The sequence below is a fragment of the Maylandia zebra genome, linkage group LG1, assembly GCF_041146795.1.
Source record: "Maylandia zebra isolate NMK-2024a linkage group LG1, Mzebra_GT3a, whole genome shotgun sequence".
Taxonomy (NCBI): domain Eukaryota; kingdom Metazoa; phylum Chordata; class Actinopteri; order Cichliformes; family Cichlidae; genus Maylandia; species Maylandia zebra.
In genome coordinates, this window is record NC_135167.1 from 35,956,730 (window position 1) to 35,976,183 (window position 19,454).

Consider the following 19,454-nt stretch of genomic DNA (forward strand, 5'->3'; position numbering starts at 1 on the left):
AAACATTAAAATGAAAGTCAGTACAATGTGCAGATTGCAGAAATATATATAAAAAAAATCAGTGGCTTTACCACACTCAGTTTTTCGACATCTGTGAACTACTAGACAGTCATTCAATTGAAAAATAATATTAAATAAATAAAACTAATAAATAAAAAATACACACATCTTACTGATCTCTGCAGTCAGTAACATTACACATAAAGTGCAAACATAATAGCAATTGTATAAACACACACACAAACACGCCTTTAAAATTTAAAGGCGTGAAATTGGACGGTCTAGCCTTCTGAATCAGAAGGCTAGTTCTGATTAGCGTCACCGCTGTCTCGGTGGAGTTTAATAAACTCGGCCATCTGCTTCTTGCTATCTAAAATATAACCAGACACTGGTGTAAATTCTCGACTGTCTCATACTTCTGTTTAATAAGTTTTCTGTTTGACGTTTAGTCAGCTGTGTGAAAACCAAGGAGGAACCCACCCGGGGGATTAATAAAGTTTTATTTTATCTAATCTAATAACTTTAATCTCAGCCAAACCGATTTACTCACGAACAAACAAAACACTGAAAAAAGCCCAACAATAAAATTTTTAGGTTGTCTAAGTGACTTATATATTACGTTTAACCCGAGCAGCGAAACTCCGCGGTGATCTGAAAATGATGTGCCGGGAGTTGTGCCGTTCTCGGCCGCATCAGTAACCCTCGAGCTCCCGGCTAGCTGTCGAGCTGGTGGGTAGCAGACGCCTCTGAAAACGTCGAAGCACTTTTGCAAATATGGGATATCTTGATAAACCGAGCAGATATTTGATGTTTACACAGCTACTTTCTCGCCTGAAAATATGTTAAAAGTTTATTTTGTGACCCAGAAAGATTAGTATGAGTAATTTTAAAACTTAGTAGCGGCCGCCATTGCTGGAAACTGGAGTTTGGCTGGGCCGCGCTATGAATTCTGGGATATGGTAGTAATTTGGACAGCCTTCGGCGTGTCGCTGTGACGTAATCGGTCTACAAATGCGGCCTCAGGAGGATGCAGCCCATGAATTTGGACATGTCCAGAGTATAATCGCAGCCTTTGCGGTTAGAAAATTGCACTTGATCATGTCGCGATATTATCGCAAATGCGATATATCGTTCAGCCCTAGTTTTTATTCTGTTGTCTTTTTAATAGCAGGCACAGGAAGTCCCATCTCTGTTCTTCCTGTGCTGATAATGTTGGAGGATATAAGCATTAAAGTGAAAGTAAATGAAGATTTACGGTGGAAGTTTCTGTGGATTCAGATGCCTAATGAAGCTATAACTGTACAGTAGTATAATATCAACTGACCTTTGAGATGCTCTTGATAATGATCTTGCAAAGAAAATAGAACTTTCATAGCACAGCCTCAGTACAAACATAAACCAAGTCAATTACAGCAAAAAAAATCTGTAAATGATTCTACAATAATTCATTCATCTAATATCCTACAGGCAAAACAAAATTTATTGTGTCAAATTAAGATTCCTTTATTCAAACAGCTTCTGAGGCTTCCAGCTTAAAACTTTTGATTTCAAAATTGGCATTGTAAGTCACACATCGTATTTAACCATATAACTAAACGTACTTATACAATAACCTACTCTAACAATAATTACAGTAATGCAGTATTCATGACAACCTGTGGGGCTGGTTGGAATCACACCACACCGTTTATAGCTGTAAGGTGATCTTTGTGGATCATGGATCATCAGTCTATCTGCAGGATTTGAAAAGTGTTAAAAAGAATTACGTCTCGTCTTGAGTAAGTATTAGTTGCATACACACTGGAAGAGATTAGCAGCAACACAGAGAGCAGATACTGGGGAATGTCACTGAAATTCAGCAACTTGTAGCAGTGACATACGATATAACCCATGTATTAGCTATGCAAAAGTCACAAGCATAGAGTTAAACTGCACTCAGCTTTAAGCGTAGTGGCTGAGCAAATAGGAGCCAAGGATACTGCTGATTCGCAAATGATGTTAACAAAATAAAACAAAACAAATAACAAGTTTACCTGTGCAAACGTTTATTGGAATGCGCACGATGTGAGCCAGCTATCAGCTCTGATGTAGAACAAGCCAGGTCATATGTGAATGGGGCTTTTGAACTGTGCCTCAGGGGGCAGTTGAATCCTTTTTGGTTTCACTCAGTCACCAGTTGATGTTTAACAGTTATTGTTAGCATGCCATGAAACTCAGTGACTGTGACCAAGTGTCAGTTTTAGTGTTCCAGGTTCAGGTGACCATAAAAAACTGTTATCATTGTAATTGCTTCATATACCACTGGATAATGCAAGAAAAGAATAACCCCAGGCTGTGATGCATCCTCTGACTTTTCCATCATGAGTTCATCCTTTGGCTGGTTGGACTGTGAAGTGTTATTAAATGTATTCAGTAATGTATTAAAAAGATATAAAATGGTGTTTGAAAATTCAGCGTATATATAACTCCTGTAGAAATCTTTATTTTGCTGCAATACAGTATCTGCTCTTTATGTTAACTGTCAGAGCCCAATCCTCCATCTTAGTGAATCGTAATGTTTTAACCTCCATTTGTGTCCAGTGTAATGTGTTCCTGGCTCAAAGTAAGAGTTTAGAATCCTCCATTTGTCTCACTCTTTTTAGCACGTACTCGCTAAAATAGGTCTGAATAGCCCTCCTGGCTTTTGTAATTTTGTCCACCTTTTTTTCTATGTGTATGTCAACTTGGAATTAAAACAAGGTGAATGTCTACATGTTTAACTAAATGATGCCTCTTTGTATATTGCCGATTTTATTAATCTCTGAGGGAAAATTTGTTTGAGCTTGTGAAAACAAAAACCTATTTGCTGCTTAAACATGCAAACACACAAAAATACACCAATCTGACAAATTGTCACCTGCCTAATTAACAATACACTGTGTTGAAGAAGGGTTAATGGATAGCAGCTATCGCTTATGCATAATGTCTCCTCTCTGTACACACACATACACCCATTCACTTAGTCTAATTGCAGTTTAAGTGCATGTTCAGTGCTAGCTGTTTGGTAATTACAGTGACAGTGATTCCAGGAAGAACGTGCTTATCTGCCAGTGTGGAAGGTAGTAAATACATTCTGGACAAACTTAAAATGATAAAGTTATTCATTTATCGGTGAGTATATGGTTTGATATTAGTTTTGGTGATTTGTATTCTTTTGATTGTTCTTGGAGTTGGAGCACTTGTAAAATGAAGAAATGTCAGCATCATACTCAGGGGTTTCAGGTGTTTACAGAAACATGAAACCACTCATGTTGAGTTTCTCCGAGGCTGGTCGACAAGGTTAGGCAATAAGTAAGGTGTAGAGATTACAGTGGACGTGGAAAATGCTATTTCTCACAGAGGTTATCTTTCCTCCGCTATGTTACACGACCTGGATGCAGAATAGCCAAACGCCCACCCCTCTGGACTTAACTAGAAGCAGATGCTTGACTTCCTACTGGCTTGTGTTTATGTTCTCAAGCGCATTCCTTTTCACCTCCTCCACGTGTCTGCCCTGCTGTGGCTGTCTATGCTAGATGTCTATACAGCTGGAGCTGGTGTGCAGAGGCTGGCCCAATGGAGCCTCAATTGACAGAGGCCCTTTTCGCCAGTTTCATTGCTAAGTCTGGACAGCTGGAAATCGTTCCCCTGTCACGTTGCCTTAAACTAAATCCTTGTGCAAGGCCTGTTGGGCCTGGACAGCTTATCGAACTCCTCCCAGAACTCCTATTGTGATTACGAGTCAGCGAGTTTGGGCTGGGAAGCTTTGTCTATGTCTCTGGCTCCACGCCGGTCATGTGGCCAAGTTTGAATGTTCTCAGCCTGTGGTGCTTTTCTCTGATTCTTGATTACTGTCAAGAATCGGATAGAACCACAAAACCCAGATAATCTTCCTTAAGCTGACTCACAGCACAAAGTACCTTTAAAGCAAGTTAACCATGGCAGTACTCACAAAGACAAATAGCTTGCAAAGTCTTGGGAGAAATCGAGACATTTGTGATAAATGAACCAATGTCATGTATAATTCAGAAATAACATAAATACATTTTCTAGTGCAGTGAGGGGCTCCAGTGACCTTTAAAGAGATTTGTGGCCTAAACAATCTCTGCTTTTTATGATAGGAGGAATTGCTTGGACTTCTCTCTCACTGGGCGTTTACCTCAAGCTTTCCTTCCATGTCAGTCTTGCCAGGGGCGAAGTAGGGCGGCCAGCGAATTAAGATATTTGGATTAGGCCACTTAAATAGTGATGCAGTTTTTCATTCATACGCGCCAGCCGCCATGTGAGTCACAGCTCTGCATCTTTTGGATGCATCTCCCGTGGGGAAGTCCAGTGATCCTCAAAGCGGCTCGCATGCGCAAAAGAAGACGTCAAACACAACGCGCTCTGTTTAGACCCAGACCAAACAGTATTGTTTGACTGATGGCCCTTAGTATAAAGACTTGTTTCGGACTTTACGTTTCCCAATTTTGCTTTAAGTTATAAAGTTATTTTGTTATTTACAAATGGCCTAATAATTATCCTTATTGCTGTTTTAGAGAGGAGCGGTGCTTCAAATTATAGTTGGAAATGTCTGTCAGAATCTGCAGATTATACAGTACAAATAAAATGTTCACGTTTCTCCACCGTTGTCTTCCCAACAGTTTCACTAACATCTACACGGGATGGCCAGGAAGCATTTGCGATGTCTTTTTGGGTGCTTCTCCGGCGCTGATAATTGGCGTCTGTCTTGTGTCAGTGACGTAAAAGATGGATTTAATGCAACATGACCATTCAAACAGCAGTCGCTTTCTAAAACATTAGATGTGTATCGGATTCAGTACCACATAAAAAGTGACCCAGATCGGATTTGAAAATATCGGATTTGTGCCGTTCACACTGTTATACCATGATCGGATATGGGTCGCGTAGGGTCAAAAAAGTCGGATTTGATGAACTTTCGCCTGCAGTGTGAACGTAGCCTAAGTTTCTGGGCTTCACATCTTGGCAGCACCGCGTTTCATACTCCATAGATCCTCACAGCCACATTTCACTGATGGCTTCATGAAAACAGGAACTTATAAATAAACAAATGCTTCTTTCTTCTATTACCTGTGTTTCCACTGCTACTCAGTCAGCAGTGTCGACTTCTTCTATTCTTAAAATATAGGGCAGGCAAGGAAAACAATTGAGGCTCATTTCAGTGGGCGTCCGCAATAGTCCTACATATGCACTGTATATAAATGTAATCCTTATATAACGTTTGCCTTGATGTGCCATGATACTACTGCTTTGGCTTATATTTTTAGCAGACTGACAGCATGGCAAGGATGAGTGTCATTCTTTGGCCCGTCATGTGTCATTCAAACAGGGAGGTGACACTGCAGAGCTCTCTGCTTTGCACTCATGTAACTGAAATAAATTAGGTCAGCATCTTTTTTCTGTTACACTTTTGTAATAAGTGTGGAGTTAACTGTACTTAGTGAGTGATCCATGAAACAATACCCAAGTCTGGTTTATGTCAGTTGAGTCTCATGCAAAATCCTCCTGGGTCAATAAAACAGCGGTGAGAGGCAAGAAACAGGATAGTGGTTGGACTGGTTGACACTCTGTGCTATTCCACCCTCTTTTATACACGGTGCACTGGTTTGTACTGTTGCTCCACAGTAAAGAAAATCGTGTATATTGAGCATTTTAGCTTCTGCCTTTTATTTTGCCTGTGAAATGCGACATATATTTGCAGTTACATAGCATTTTTCTAATCTTACTGACTGTTCTAGATGCTTTAGACTGCATAGGTTTAACCATACACAATCCTCAGGAAGTAGTTCACCATTCTCACTGCACTTGTTGTGTTTGGATCACCACCTGGAAGTCCCATCCTTATCATTTTGTGGCAAAATGGCAGCCCTTAAACTTGTATGTCAAAGTTGTCGGGACCCAGATTTGGTAAATAGTGTAGGTGCTGTGTGGTGATGGTGTTACTGTGAGAGGGCACACAGTGGCATGTGCCACAGTTTGTGGCTGTACGCTTATGCACATAACTTCATATTTGCCGCATTTCTTCTTCATCCTGTCTGGCACCCCGTTAACCTTTCCACACATAGACACATGTGCACTTTTAAAGGCAGAGAGAGTTGTAAGGTATGAAAGTACAAAAGAAATGTGTGTTTGTGTCCCACTGCAGATTTCATTTCCAAGCAGCAAACTGCAGGGTTGAAAAAATAAAGTCGGTGCTTAGCTCTATGTGAGGCTGTGCAGTAACAATTTAAACCATTTACTCAAAGGTTCACTGTTGCAGTGGTTTCATTCTACTGTCATCAACTCCCAAGTAAATGTTTCTGAAAGAGAAGTGAGCACATGCTCTACATCCTGTCCTCTGAGTGTTTCACCAATGTGTTGTAATGTGAGTGTCCCAGGAACATTTATGAGCCCGCTCTGTGTGTTGGGCAGGAAGTTGAAATGCAGACTGTGGTCTTGGACTCAGGATGCAGTGCAGATGTGTGGCCCTCGGAGCGGCTTTGGTCACTCTTTGTTTAACCTGTTCTGTTCCCGTTGATCGCCACCGCCTCAAGGTAAATATAACAGAACAGTCTCGACGCTGTCTAAGTAATGGAAGGACCACCTTCTGCTTTTGGCCAGACATCTCTTGGCACAGAACATCAGCGCTGCACGCTGTGGCAGCCTTCTCATTTGTTTCCCACAGTGAGAAAACAAGGAGGTATGATGCATTTTGTAATTCGAGTGTAAGAACTAGAACACAGTGAACACAGCATTTTCTCGCCATCTGTCAATAGCTGGAAGGGACGACCAAAAAAAAAAATCTCACATCGGCCTTTGTTTGCATATAAACTTTGCTCATTGCCCCTACAAAGATCATTACATGATGCCAATAAACATCCAGCTTTCTCTACCAAATGTTGTGCCCATAACAGCTAAACCTAAGTTAGAACTACTCATTAGGTTAAAAAGTCCTGCTCCATCTGCTTCCACTCTCCAAACTTTACTCCAAATCATTTAATATTAAAAGAAAAAAAAAGATTTAGTTGTTTTTTTATGTCTGTGGTTCTTTTCTGTCAGTACAGTGTCATGCGTCACAAAGAAATGTTTTGCGCAGATGTAAGAGGAGTCAGTGAGGCCAGAATAGGGAAAGATTTTATCACTTTAATCTCTTCTCAACTTACACTGTTCTTGCATGATGAGGTGAATAAGAAAAGTCCCTCGCACTGCTTTATGTAGTTTTAGTGGTAGCTGGAGTCTTGCTCACGTAGCATCACATAGACTAGAGCTGGCAGCTTTTTCACCTTTTCCCCTGAGCCAATGCATTTATACAAGCTGACACACCCTGCTAATTAAACCTCCCTTCCAACACCCTCTTACTGCATATGGTTGGAATCACAGGCCTTGTCCAGTTGAATTATTATTATTAAATTGAGCAAAACTCTTGGATTACACAATCTGGTTGCAATGAGATGCAACCGGGTGAGAAATAGTCCCTGATTGTGTTGCCAGCTAAGGGAATCTTTTTTCTTTTACAGAAATGTTGGCCAACTGTGCAAAAATAGGTCTTATATGAAAACCTTACAAAAAACTGTATCTGCTCACAGTTCTCTCACCTCCTGATTACAGCTGTCTTGAACCAAGTTTGTTTTTGTGGCTTTTCACAACTTACCAGGGAACTGCTGGTAAAGGCATTGTTTCACATTGACCTGCAGAGATGGGCTTGTGCTAGCGAGGCAGGCTGAGACTACATAGCCACAGTCCAAGGCTACCGAAAAAATCTGTCTAATGTAATTGTTATAATTCTCACTAGTATATTAACAACAGCAGTTCCCTGGGTGTGAGTTAAAACACTGTGTTTCTAAGCACCAGGATTATTTTTCTTTTGACAATAGCTGCAACCATTAAGTTAGATAATGGATCTTACTAGGCAGCTGTTCCTGTTAGCATTTTTACATATATAAAAGCACCTTTTAACTATAAAGCAGTTAAAAGTTAAAAAGGGAATAAAGAAGCTGGCAAATTTGACATCTTAATACAGTTGGATTTAAAAAAAATTCCGGCGTTATTTGCTAGTTGCAGTGAAAAGTGACAGGAAAGCGGAGGGAGAGAGAAAGAAGGGAAAGGGCCGTGGGTCAGATTCAAACCTGGACCCACCTTAGCTTCTAAAACAATGTAGCAGTGCATGTTAAATGATCCATTTTAAGCAAAGATTCAGCATCTGCTCCCTTTAGATGTGCCACAGTCTCACCTCACACTATTAAGTGTTTTGGTCTTTGGCCAAATGCAAATACACTTCACTCTGTGTCACTGATTCCACTAGGTTTCTTCTTCTTCTTTTTTTCTGTTTATGTGTTGTTGTTTTTTTCTTGAAAATGGGCACAACAGTCTTGAAATAGCAGAAAATCAGTAACCACTGTACAGGGAGTGCAGAATTATTAGGCAAGTTGTATTTTTGAGGAATAATTTTATTATTGAACAACAACCATGTTCTCAATGAACCCAAAAAACTCATTAATATCAAAGCTGAATGTTTTTGGAAGTAGTTTTTAGTTTGTTTTTAGTTTTAGCTATTTTAGGGGGATATCTGTGTGTGCAGGTGACTATTACTGTGCATAATTATTAGGCAACTTAACAAAAATCAAATATATACCCATTTCAATTATTTATTTTTACCAGTGACACCAATATAACATCTCCACATTCACAAATATACATTTCTGACATTCAAAAACAAAACAAAAACAAATCAGCGACCAATATAGCCACCTTTCTTTGCAAGGACACTCAAAAGCCTGCCATCCATGGATTCTGTCCGTGTTTTGATCTGTTCACCATCAACATTGCGTGCAGCAGCAACCACAGCCTCCCAGACACTGTTCAGAGAGGTGTACTGTTTTCCCTCCTTGTAAATCTCACATTTGATGATGGACCACAGGCTCTCAATGGGGTTCAGATCAGGTGAACAAGGAGGCCATGTCATTAGTTTTTCTTCTTTTATACCCTTTCTTGCCAGCCACGCTGTGGAGTACTTGGACGCGTGTGATGGAGCATTGTCCTGCATGAAAATCATGTTTTTCTTGAAGGATGCAGACTTCTTCCTGTACCACTGCTTGAAGAAGGTGTCTTCCAGAAACTGGCAGTAGGACTGGGAGTTGAGCTTGACTCCATCCTCAACCCGAAAAGGCCCCACAAGTTCATCTTTGATGATACCAGCCCAAACCAGTACTCCACCTCCACCTTGCTGGCGTCTGAGTCGGACTGGAGCTCTCTGCCCTTTACCAATCCAGCCACGGGCCCATCCATCTGGCCCATCAAGACTCACTCTCATTTCATCAGTCCATAAAACCTTAGAAAAACCAGTCTTGAGCTATTTCTTGGCCCAGTCTTGACGTTTCAGCTTGTGTGTCTTGTTCAGTGGTGGTCGTCTTTCAGCCTTTCTTACCTTGGCCATGTCTCTGAGTATTGCACACCTTGTGCTTTTGGGCACTCCAGTGATGTTGCAGCTCTGAAATATGGCCAAACTGGTGGCAAGTGGCATCTTGGCAGCTGCACGCTTGACTTTTCTCAGTTCATGGGCAGTTATTTTGCGCCTTTGTTTCTCCACACGCTTCTTGCGACCCTGTTGACTATTTTGAATGAAACACTTGATTGTTCGATGATCACGCTTCAGAAGCTTTGCAATTTTGAGACTGCTGCATCCCTCTGCAAGATATCTCACTATTTTTGACTTTTCTGAGCCTGTCAAGTCCTTCTTTTGACCCATTTTGCCAAAGGAATGGAAGTTGCCTAATAATTATGCTCACCTGATATAGGGTGTTGATGTCATTAGACCACACCCCTTCTCATTACAGAGATGCACATCACCTAATTGGTAGTAGGCTTTCGAGCCTATACAGCTTGGAGTAAGACAACATGCATGAAGAGGATGATGTGGACAAAATACTCATTTGCCTAATAATTCTGCACTCCCTGTAGTGCTGGATCAAAGTAACATAGAACTAGGGCTGCCACGATTAGTCGACTAGTCACCATTACTTCCACTATCAAAATCGTCGAATAAGGAATAAGTAGTAGGATTTAAGAGTGTAATAACGGACTGAAACAGAAGATGGCAGCACTGCATGTACAAGGATGCCAGCTGCCGTTAAACCCCGAAGAAGAAGAAGCTGTGTCACTACCCGATCCGTACCGGAAACCCGATCGGTACCACGCATGTGCGAAAGGTGTCTACTTCCGGCCCAAGCAATTTATGATAGTTATGGGTTAGAGTATCTGTCAAGATGTTAAGGATATTAAGTATCGCTTAAATTGTTTGCAGTAATGAAACATTTCAATATAATGTAAACAAAAACGAAAAATAAAACGATAGTTACGCATCAGGACTCCCCGATCCTTACTGCGCACGTGGAAAGTTGGACCGTACAAATCGGGTCTACCCGGTCCGTACCGCTTATGTGCAGATTTATTCTTCTTCTTCTGTTTCGTTTAATGGCAGTTTACTCCCCAGTGTACGAGGATAACGCCACCTGCTGACTGAGTGAATGAGCCCTATTGTAAAATGAACTAGCGTCATTACAAATGCATGTTAAATTTGATTTAGTGATAGTCGAGTGTGTTTATGCTTGTCTGTGTGGAGAGGATCGTTGGAATAGTGATGATGATGTCCGCTATCACTGTCAATTGTCAGGAAACACTTAATCTGGCTGATGAATCTTAACGTGACATATTACTAAGTCAGTATTATTAACTCTGTAATTAGGTGCCATTCTTCTTATTTTACGGCGCTGTTGTTCAATCTGTTGAGGAGAAAAGCATGAATTTGTTTGTATACAGATTATCCATTAAGTGTCCCGGGCAGTTGAAAAGGAGGCAGAGCTGTTGAGAAATGCTATGAGCTAACTGGGCGCTAACTGTGTCACTCAAATACATTAACCGTCGCAATGTTGGCAACGAGAGGAAGTGACGTAAGATTTGCGCATGCGTGGTACCGATCAGGTTTCCGGTACGGATCGGGGAGTGAGACGGTATCATATCTGTGTCCAAATTCAGGAACCACATCCTCCTGTGCCCGCATTTGTAGGCCGATTACGTTACAGCGACACGACAAAGACTGTCCAAATTCGACAAATGCGGCCCACAAATGCGCCCTTCATTTCCCCAGATTTGAATGGGTCGGGTGTATACTTCGTGGCCCAACCTATCCCAGAATTCATAGCACGGCCCTGCTCAGTTTTCAACAATGGTGGCTGCTAGTTAGTTTTAATATTACTCTTGTTATTCTTTCTGGGTAACAAAATAAACGTTTAACATATTTTCAGGCGAGAATGTAGCTGTGTAAACTTCAAATATCTGCTCAGTTTATCAAGACACCACATATTTTCAAAACGTCTGTTACCCGCCAGCTCGACAGCTAGCCGGGGTTCAAGGCTCACTAGAGCCGGTGAGAACACTGGACTCCCGGCAAATGGTTTTCAAACCCACCGCCGTCTTTCGCTACTCAGGTTAAACATGATATATAAGTCACTTAGATAACTTAGAAATGTTATTATTTGGCTTTTTTCAGTATTTTATTTGTTCCTGAGTAAAGCGGTTTGGCTGAGATTAAAGTGATAGTTTTTACACAGCTGAATAAACGTCATCTAAAATTTTCTCAGAAGTCAGTGTGCCATATGACTGCATTTGCAATAAATTTAATAACACTCTATATTAACAGTTATGCACTACATAGAACAGCTTTATAGAATTGTATTTTTTTGCAGATGTTGGCAGCTATCTTACAAAGATTTAAGATAGCGGCGCGCACAGACGCAGCGGCCCGGAGCTCCTACACTTTTGCACTTTTGGTGGTACTGTGTATTATTTCACACAGTCTGGGGTTACTTCAATACAACAGAGATGATCTACTACAACTAAGCCGTGGAGATCTTCAACTAACATCCGAGTATCTCATCCCCCCGGAGATCGTTAAGCAACCCCCGGGGCTACCCGCAACAGCAAGCCGCAGGAGGAGACGTTGCGAGCGGAGGCAGAAGAGAGGCAAGCGGGGAGGCCTGTGGGCACGGCTAAAGACTAGTCCGTTTAAACCACCACTCCCGATCATATTCCTCTCCAACGCCCGTTCAATCCGTTACAAACTGGATGAAATACGACTGCAGATCGCCACTCGACGGACTTTTAATAACTGTTCGTGCATGATTTTCACTGAAACCTGGCTGGACAGCGCCATTCCCGATGCGGCTATCGATCTAGCAGGCCGCACCGCCTATCGAGCCGACAGGTCTGCGGACTCGGGTAAGAAGACTGGCGGGGGGCTGTGCATCTATATTAACAACCTTTGGTGCATGAACGTCACGGTAACGGAAAAACTGTGCAGTACAGAGGTAGAACTGTTGGTGTTAAAGTGCCGTCCATTCTATCTCCCTCGGGAATTTTCTGCCGTTTACATCTGCGCTGTTTACATTCCACCAGATGCTAATGCTAAGCTAGCGTTAGCACAATTGAGCAGCAGCATCAATAACAGCCTGGTAGCACACCCGGACAGTGTCTTTATTGCGGCTGGGGATTTTAACCACGCGGACCTGAAATCTGTACTTCACAATTTCCACCGTAATGTGAAGTGTGCTACCAGAGGAGATAGAACGTTGGACCAGGTGTACACCAACATGGCGAATGCGTACAGAGCCCAGGCTTATCCCCACCTGGGTCTGTCAGACCATCTCTCCCTTCTGCTACACCCAATATACACACAAAAGATCAAGAGCACTGGGATTACAACCAAAACCGTGAGAACATGGCCGCAGGACGCTATTCCGATGCTTCAGGACTGTTTCCACTGCACAGACTGGGATGTATTCAAGGTGCAGGACACTGACAATCTTGTCGCATTGGACAGTTACACCTCCACTGTCTTGGACTACATCTGTTTCTGTGTGGACAATGTAACAACTTGGAAACGATTCCGTGTGTTCCCTAATAATCCACACTGGATGACACACGGAGTTCAACAACTTATTCGAACGAGGAACAACGCTTTCAAATCCGGGGACCAGGAGGCATACAGTGTTGCCAGGGCCAACCTGAGAAGAGGCATCAAGACTGCCAAGCAGCAGCACAGGAGGCGTATCGAGGCCAGGTTTGAGAACAACACAAACCCAAGGCAGGTCTGGGAGGGCATCAGGGCTATCACGGACTACAAAAGAAGAACACCATCACCCTCAGCCGACAGTTCTACTCTGGCTGAGGATCTAAATCTCTTTTATGCCCGTTTTGACAGGGAGAACACCGACCCTGTCCTGTCCCCTCTCCCCTCAACCGACCCTGCTCCGGTCCTGAGCACTCATGAGCTGAGGCGTGTGTTCCGGAGCATTAACACCAGGAAGGCGGCCGGGCCGGATGGAGTGCTGGGCCGGGTGCTAAAAGACTGTGCTGCGGACCTGGCGGACGTCTTCACCTCTATATATAACACCTCGTTGTCCTGTTCACTGGTACCATCCTGTTTCAAAGCAGCAACCATCGTTCCCATCCCAAAACAGTCAAATGTCACATGTCTGAACGATTTCAGACCTGTGGCACTCACCCCCATTCCCGCCAAATGCCTGGAGAGACTGGTCATTAAACACATCAGAGCTGCTTTTCCACCATCCCTGGACTCGCACCAGTTTGCATACAGGGAGAACCGGTCAACCGAGGATGCGATCGCCACAGTGCTGCACACATTACTGAAGCACTTGGAACACAGGAACACCTATGCACGGCTCCTCTTTGTAGACTACAGCTCGGCTTTTAATACCATCCGGCCATACAAACTCCGTCCCAAACTCCACCAACTGGGACTTAACTCCTCTCTGTGCAACTGGATTGTGGACTTCCTCACTAACCGTAGACAGAGTGTCAGAGTGGGTAAGAACACCTCTTCCACCCTTGTGGTCAACACCGGTGCCCCTCAGGGGTGTGTTCTGAGCCCTCTGCTATACACTCTCTTCACCCATGACTGTATTTCCTCCTGCGCGTCCAATCTCATTGTTAAGTTTGCAGATGACACTACAGTGCTCGGACTTATATCCAACAATGATGAGACAAACTATAGGACAGAGGTGCAACAACTAGAGTCATGGTGCCACGACAATAACTTGGTCTTAAACACCAAAAAGACCAAGGAGATCATTGTAGATTTCCGGAAGAGGGGTCATAACAACCATCTGCCTCTCTTCATTGGCAGTGAGGCGGTGGAGAGGGTGAGCAGTTTTAAATTCTTGGGGGTAACTGTGACCGAGGACCTGTCCTGGGGCAACCATATCACCTCAGTTGTACGGAAGGCCCAACAGCGCCTCTACTACCTGAGGAGACTGCGGAGCGCACACATTCCCAGATCTCTGATGTTGAACTTCTACAACTGTGCCATCAGCAGCGTTCTGACGTATGGATTTCTAGTGTGGTTCCCCAGCTGCACCAAGGCCGATCAGCAAGCACTCCAGCGGGTGGTGAAAGAAGCTGGCAGAATTATTGGAACAAGTCTGCCAGAGATCAGTAATATCTTCCCCACTCGCTGTCTGAGGAGGGTGCACAGTATCCTGCGGGACCAACATCACCCTGCGCGCCACCTTTTCCATCTGCTGCCCTCAGGGAGAAGGTACAGGTCTATACAGGCCAGAACATCCAGACTGGCCAACAGCCTGTATCCACAGGCTGTGAGGCTCCTGAACTCTCTGCCCCCCTCTCACGGACAATAACCATATCCAACTTCTTAATAGCAATGAACTGGTCTGCATTGGTGCATCATATCTTTATTCTCTTCCCCCTCCTGCCCCCCCCCCTCTTTCTTAAATAGATAACTATCATATCTGATATCATATCTCACAGTACAATAATATTGAATGGGTTGCATTGTTGTATTTTGTCATGTTTCTCAGGTCTTTGTCTGAATTTCTACGAACATTATTGCTAAGGATTGTCTTATTGCATTGGAGTCACACTGGGTTAAATATGTACACTTGGGTTTTAAGGGGTATTTATTATTTTCTTCTTTTTTTTTGGGTTGTATGGAAGCCCCAAACGCAATTTCATTGTTCTTGACAATGACAATAAATAAATAAAATACTAAAAAAAATACTATCAGCGAATAATTTTCAGCCATTTTGAAACAAAAAAATACACTTTTTTATCCATAACAAGAACTCCATAACAGCAAATGAACTGTACAACAAAAAATACAAATGCTATTTATGGTCTCCTCACAACAATGATAAGAAAAATGAACTGGGCCAATATGGCATGTTTGTTAATACAGCGATACACATGTTAATGTGATCTCTGGTCTCCCACTCAGAGACACAGGTCTCTGAGTGTCCAGCATTCATGCTAGCTAGTACGCAGTAGGGCTGCTCGATTATGGCAAAAATGATAATCACGATTATTTTCACTGAAATTGAGATCTCGATTATTTGACGATATTTATTAACAATAACAATGTATTGAATAATGACTTTAAAGATTGTCAAAAAATAATATAAAATAGTGTGCAAATACTGATAACAGTGCAAATGTTTGCAAAGTTCACTAAACATAGATGTTTACATTTTTCATTTATTTTTTATATTGCAGTGTTGCTCTGTGGTGCAGCTACGACACTGTAGTAAAGTTTACACACTATGTCTACTTGATCCACGTCTGACTCCGCGAACCCATAATGTTTCCACACCACTGAAGTTTTTTTTACCTCTCTTTTCAACCAACGGCAGTCACTCTCCTCTCCACATGACTTCTGCTAAGCTTTCCGAGCTTCCGTCGGGTCCTCTTAATCAGCGGTCCCCAACCCCCGGGCCTCGGACCGGTACCGGTCCGTGAGTCGTTTGGTACCAGGCCACGAGAGTTGAGGCTCAGGTGTGAAATGTATGGTTTTCAGGGTTTTTATCGGTTTTCAGCGTTATTTTGTTATCGTTTTTATCGTTTACTCGGTTTTCCTTGGTCTTTTCACGTGTGTTATGAATAAATTTTCTTTTTTTCGGTACCGGTACTAGTTTCATTTTGTTGTATTTATCCGCGACACCTTAAAGGCCAGTCCGTGAAAACATTGTCGGGCATAAACCGGTCCGTGGCGCAAAAAAGGTTGGGGACCGCTGCTCTTAATTGTTGTGACACGTGTTCGAAATGCAGAGAGGTGCGCTCGATTTGCCACACGGAGCAGCGCGAGAGTAAAGCACGAGGGAGGGGCTAATAATCGGCTCAGTCATTTTTAAAGATCGCTGAAAGCCCAGATCGTAATCGAGATTAAAATTCGATTAATTGAGCAGCCCTACTACGCAGTACGAGTTATTGTAACTGACTGTAAAAACTCAGCACAACGAAAATAAACTACACCTAAACTTGGTTTATATCTGACCCAGATAGACTGCAGGTCATAACTTCATACCTGAAGTTCAGTTAACCTCATGACAGCTCATGACAGAGGTTGAGGTTTGTATGCTGGTAAACATGTGCAACTCTGTAATTTGTCAGTTGCAGAGGATGTTTTCTTTATCTCTAACAAAAGGCATTTCTTTAGTTTATATAACCATATCATTGTCCCTTTGAGACTGTGCTGCTTCAGTAAATGTAGATGATCTTATTGAGTCTGAGCATGCCCTTCTGGGCTAGATTAAGAAAACTACTGTTTGGCTTTTATCACACAGGCTTAATAGGCTCTGTAATATCACAAAGCTTGTAAGCTCAGGTTTATACGTGGGGGCAGTCTTTAATTAAGGTGGAATGTGTGAAGAAACACCTCACTGCTCCCTGTTCAAAATGCACACTCAGGTCTGTGTAGCTAGCCAGAGTTTCACTCTTTAGAATTAGAGTAAGGTTGAAAAACCTCAAGACCAAAAATGTTATGCCCTCATCACATCCACGTGTGTCCTTGAGCTGGGACGCTGAACCTTCCGCTGATTACGTGACCTGGCCAAAGACTGTCAGCTAACTACCCAAGCTCTAAATGGCTGCTTCATTATATAGCCTCTCTTCCCCACATTTTTGCCCTCTCTTTCCATTTGCCCTTCTACTGGCCTCCCTTTAGAAAGATTTATGGCTGTCAGATTTTTTTTTTCATTTTAAAGCCAGAGCAAGGATACAAGAACCGTCTGTACCTGCAACCACAACGAAAATTAATCTCCTGGTCTGTCTCTCTCTCTCTCTCTCTCTCTCTCTTTCTCTGTGTCTCTACCCCTCTCTTTCTTTTTCCCTCTGAAGGTAGTTGGCGGGGATGGGAAATGATGGAGGACAAAGGCCCTCGTGTAGCCGACTACTTTGTGGTGGCTGGTCTGACGGACCCGTCCAAGCCGTTGGACCAGGAGATCCACTTTGATGATGTCTGCCACAAGACGGCCAAGCCTAAGGCACCCATCACAGATGTGGCAGTGGTGATCCGCTCAGTGGGGGAGGAGGTGCCGCCAGGGTTCACATGCATAGAAACAACACCGACAGGCCAATCGGCTGATCTTAACAACGGCGCCCTCATGGCGCCGCAGATCTTATTGTGCTACAGGCGAGGTCGTGACAAGCCACCACTAACCGACTTGGGGTAAGTAACCAAAGGAGGTTGCCTTGTTTGTAATTAAACAAGGCAAAGCACAACATTGTCTTTATTTCCAAAACCTTTTCTATAGCTGGGCTAACACCACTTTGAGTCTGCATTTGGCTGTTTAAGTGAGCTTGCTAACATTGTCAGGGACTACATTTACATGCTGATGCAAAGCAGGTTAAAGCTTGGTGTCCCAAACGTGGATTTGGGCTAGTCTGAGACTAAAGCTTTTCAGTGGAGGTGTTCATTAAAGTATTTCTCTTCTTGTGTAGGCCAAGAATTAACCTGCCTGCAAATGCTTTTGTAAATGCTCAGATGTCAATTTTACTTTGCCATCAAAATGCAAAATCAGAAAGGAATTTATGATGATGATGATGATGATGATGATGATAAAGCTAGGGATGGGAGGATCCAGTCTGGAAGCAATTCATATTACCACTGAAGCATGGAAAAGTGTCACCTTGTCAGGAAAACTGGAATAGGCTGCAAAAACCAAGTGGGACAGATTATATAAATGCATGTAAAATAAAGAGATCCAGTTCATCCTCTGGGAGACATAAATATCTGTACATTAAAAAAAAAGAGAGTTGAATTCTGCCGCAGAAAGAAGGTGAAAAAGACAAATGGGAAAGTGTTTACACTTCTCTTTTGAAATAACAGCACGTGCTTTGTGAACATTAGAATACATTTATGAAAATGTAAATTGAGTCACTTTTGCTAGGATTTAGGATTTACTCATTAAATTCACCAGCTTGACAGAATTTTCTAAACACCTCGGATGAATGACTGTAATGATGTGCTGACTCCAAGCCTGCCCAAGACATGCAGTGCTGTTGTTTACATATGCAGTACACAATCTCGTTTATTATTCATCTTACTTGTTGGAATCATTCCAGGAAGCAAATTTAGCAAATTTGATTTCAACTCTAAACTCGAGTTGATTCACTCTTTTATGAGAAACTCTGAGTCTGATCATGACCAGGGATAAGTTGGCTATGTATGTTAACTCTCTGTGTGGAAAAAAGGGGAATTGGCCTACAGTACTGTGGCTATGCATAAATGATGAGCAGAGATTATCCCTGGATTAGATTAAAAAAAAGCGATATAAAAGAAACAGTCCATTTTTCATCCATTCCAGTTCTGAATGCATGTCAATGTGAAGCAGTGACATTTATCTTAAAAATCAGCAGGGAAATATAAAATAAGTTAAAATGATTCTATTTTCTTTGCTCCAATCAATTATCATTTACCCAGTTAGATTAAAAAAAAAAAGCTGGAATCCTACTACATTTAGTTTTTCACACCATCTTTTAACTTTTAAATGTCCTTTTGGACTCACAAATCTTGCATGGCAACATTTAATGATTCTATTTATGAGGTGTGTAAATATTTCAGCATTAAATGCTGTTTGAACACATTCGGACTGCCTGCACCCTGAATTCAAAATCTCCCTTTAAACTACATTGTTAGTACAGTTTAAGAATCTTTAAGTTGTTTCAGCTACACCGCAATAATCCTCACCTGGATATATTCATATAGTCACCACCATATGTTGTAATTGATATTGATCTGAGTGCAGAGGAACTGGCTGACAACCTGACAGTTGCCTTATTGTCTTTACAGTCACAGAGCTTTATAAAAAACAGCTTATAAAAACATTTTTGTCCTTCTTCTTTGAGCACAGAGTGATTAATGTTTAACTGGAAGTCATCCTAGGAAAAAAACAACAACTTAAAACTGCTAATTGATGTATTGCCATATTTGCTTTGGTATCGACTGAATGAATGATGATATGCATTGACGCAGCCAGGCTAAGCATGAGAGGAGTCCTAGTTCAACAACAAAAAATTAAAAACCTGCCAGTGTGCAGTTTAGCTTCATGGAGTCTGTTAACCTGGTAACT

The 19,454-nt window shown here is 42.2% G+C and overlaps 1 protein-coding gene across 7 annotated transcripts in view; it reads left to right on the forward strand.

Annotated features, from left to right (window-relative positions):
* Positions 1–19,454, forward strand: part of LOC101468289 (C-myc promoter-binding protein) — a 91,141-nt gene that overhangs the window by 7,937 nt on the left and 63,750 nt on the right. For 6 of the 7 annotated variants that reach the window (XM_004573286.4, XM_004573288.4, XM_004573289.4 and 3 more), the window contains exon 2: positions 17,221–17,551. In XM_004573286.4, coding sequence (XP_004573343.1) covers positions 17,241–17,551 — 311 coding nt within the window. In that variant the 5' untranslated portion in view covers positions 17,221–17,240. Of the gene's footprint in view, positions 1–6,450; positions 6,573–17,220; positions 17,552–19,454 lie in introns of all 7 variants that reach the window. The other variant, XM_076885498.1, reaches the window with a different exon arrangement.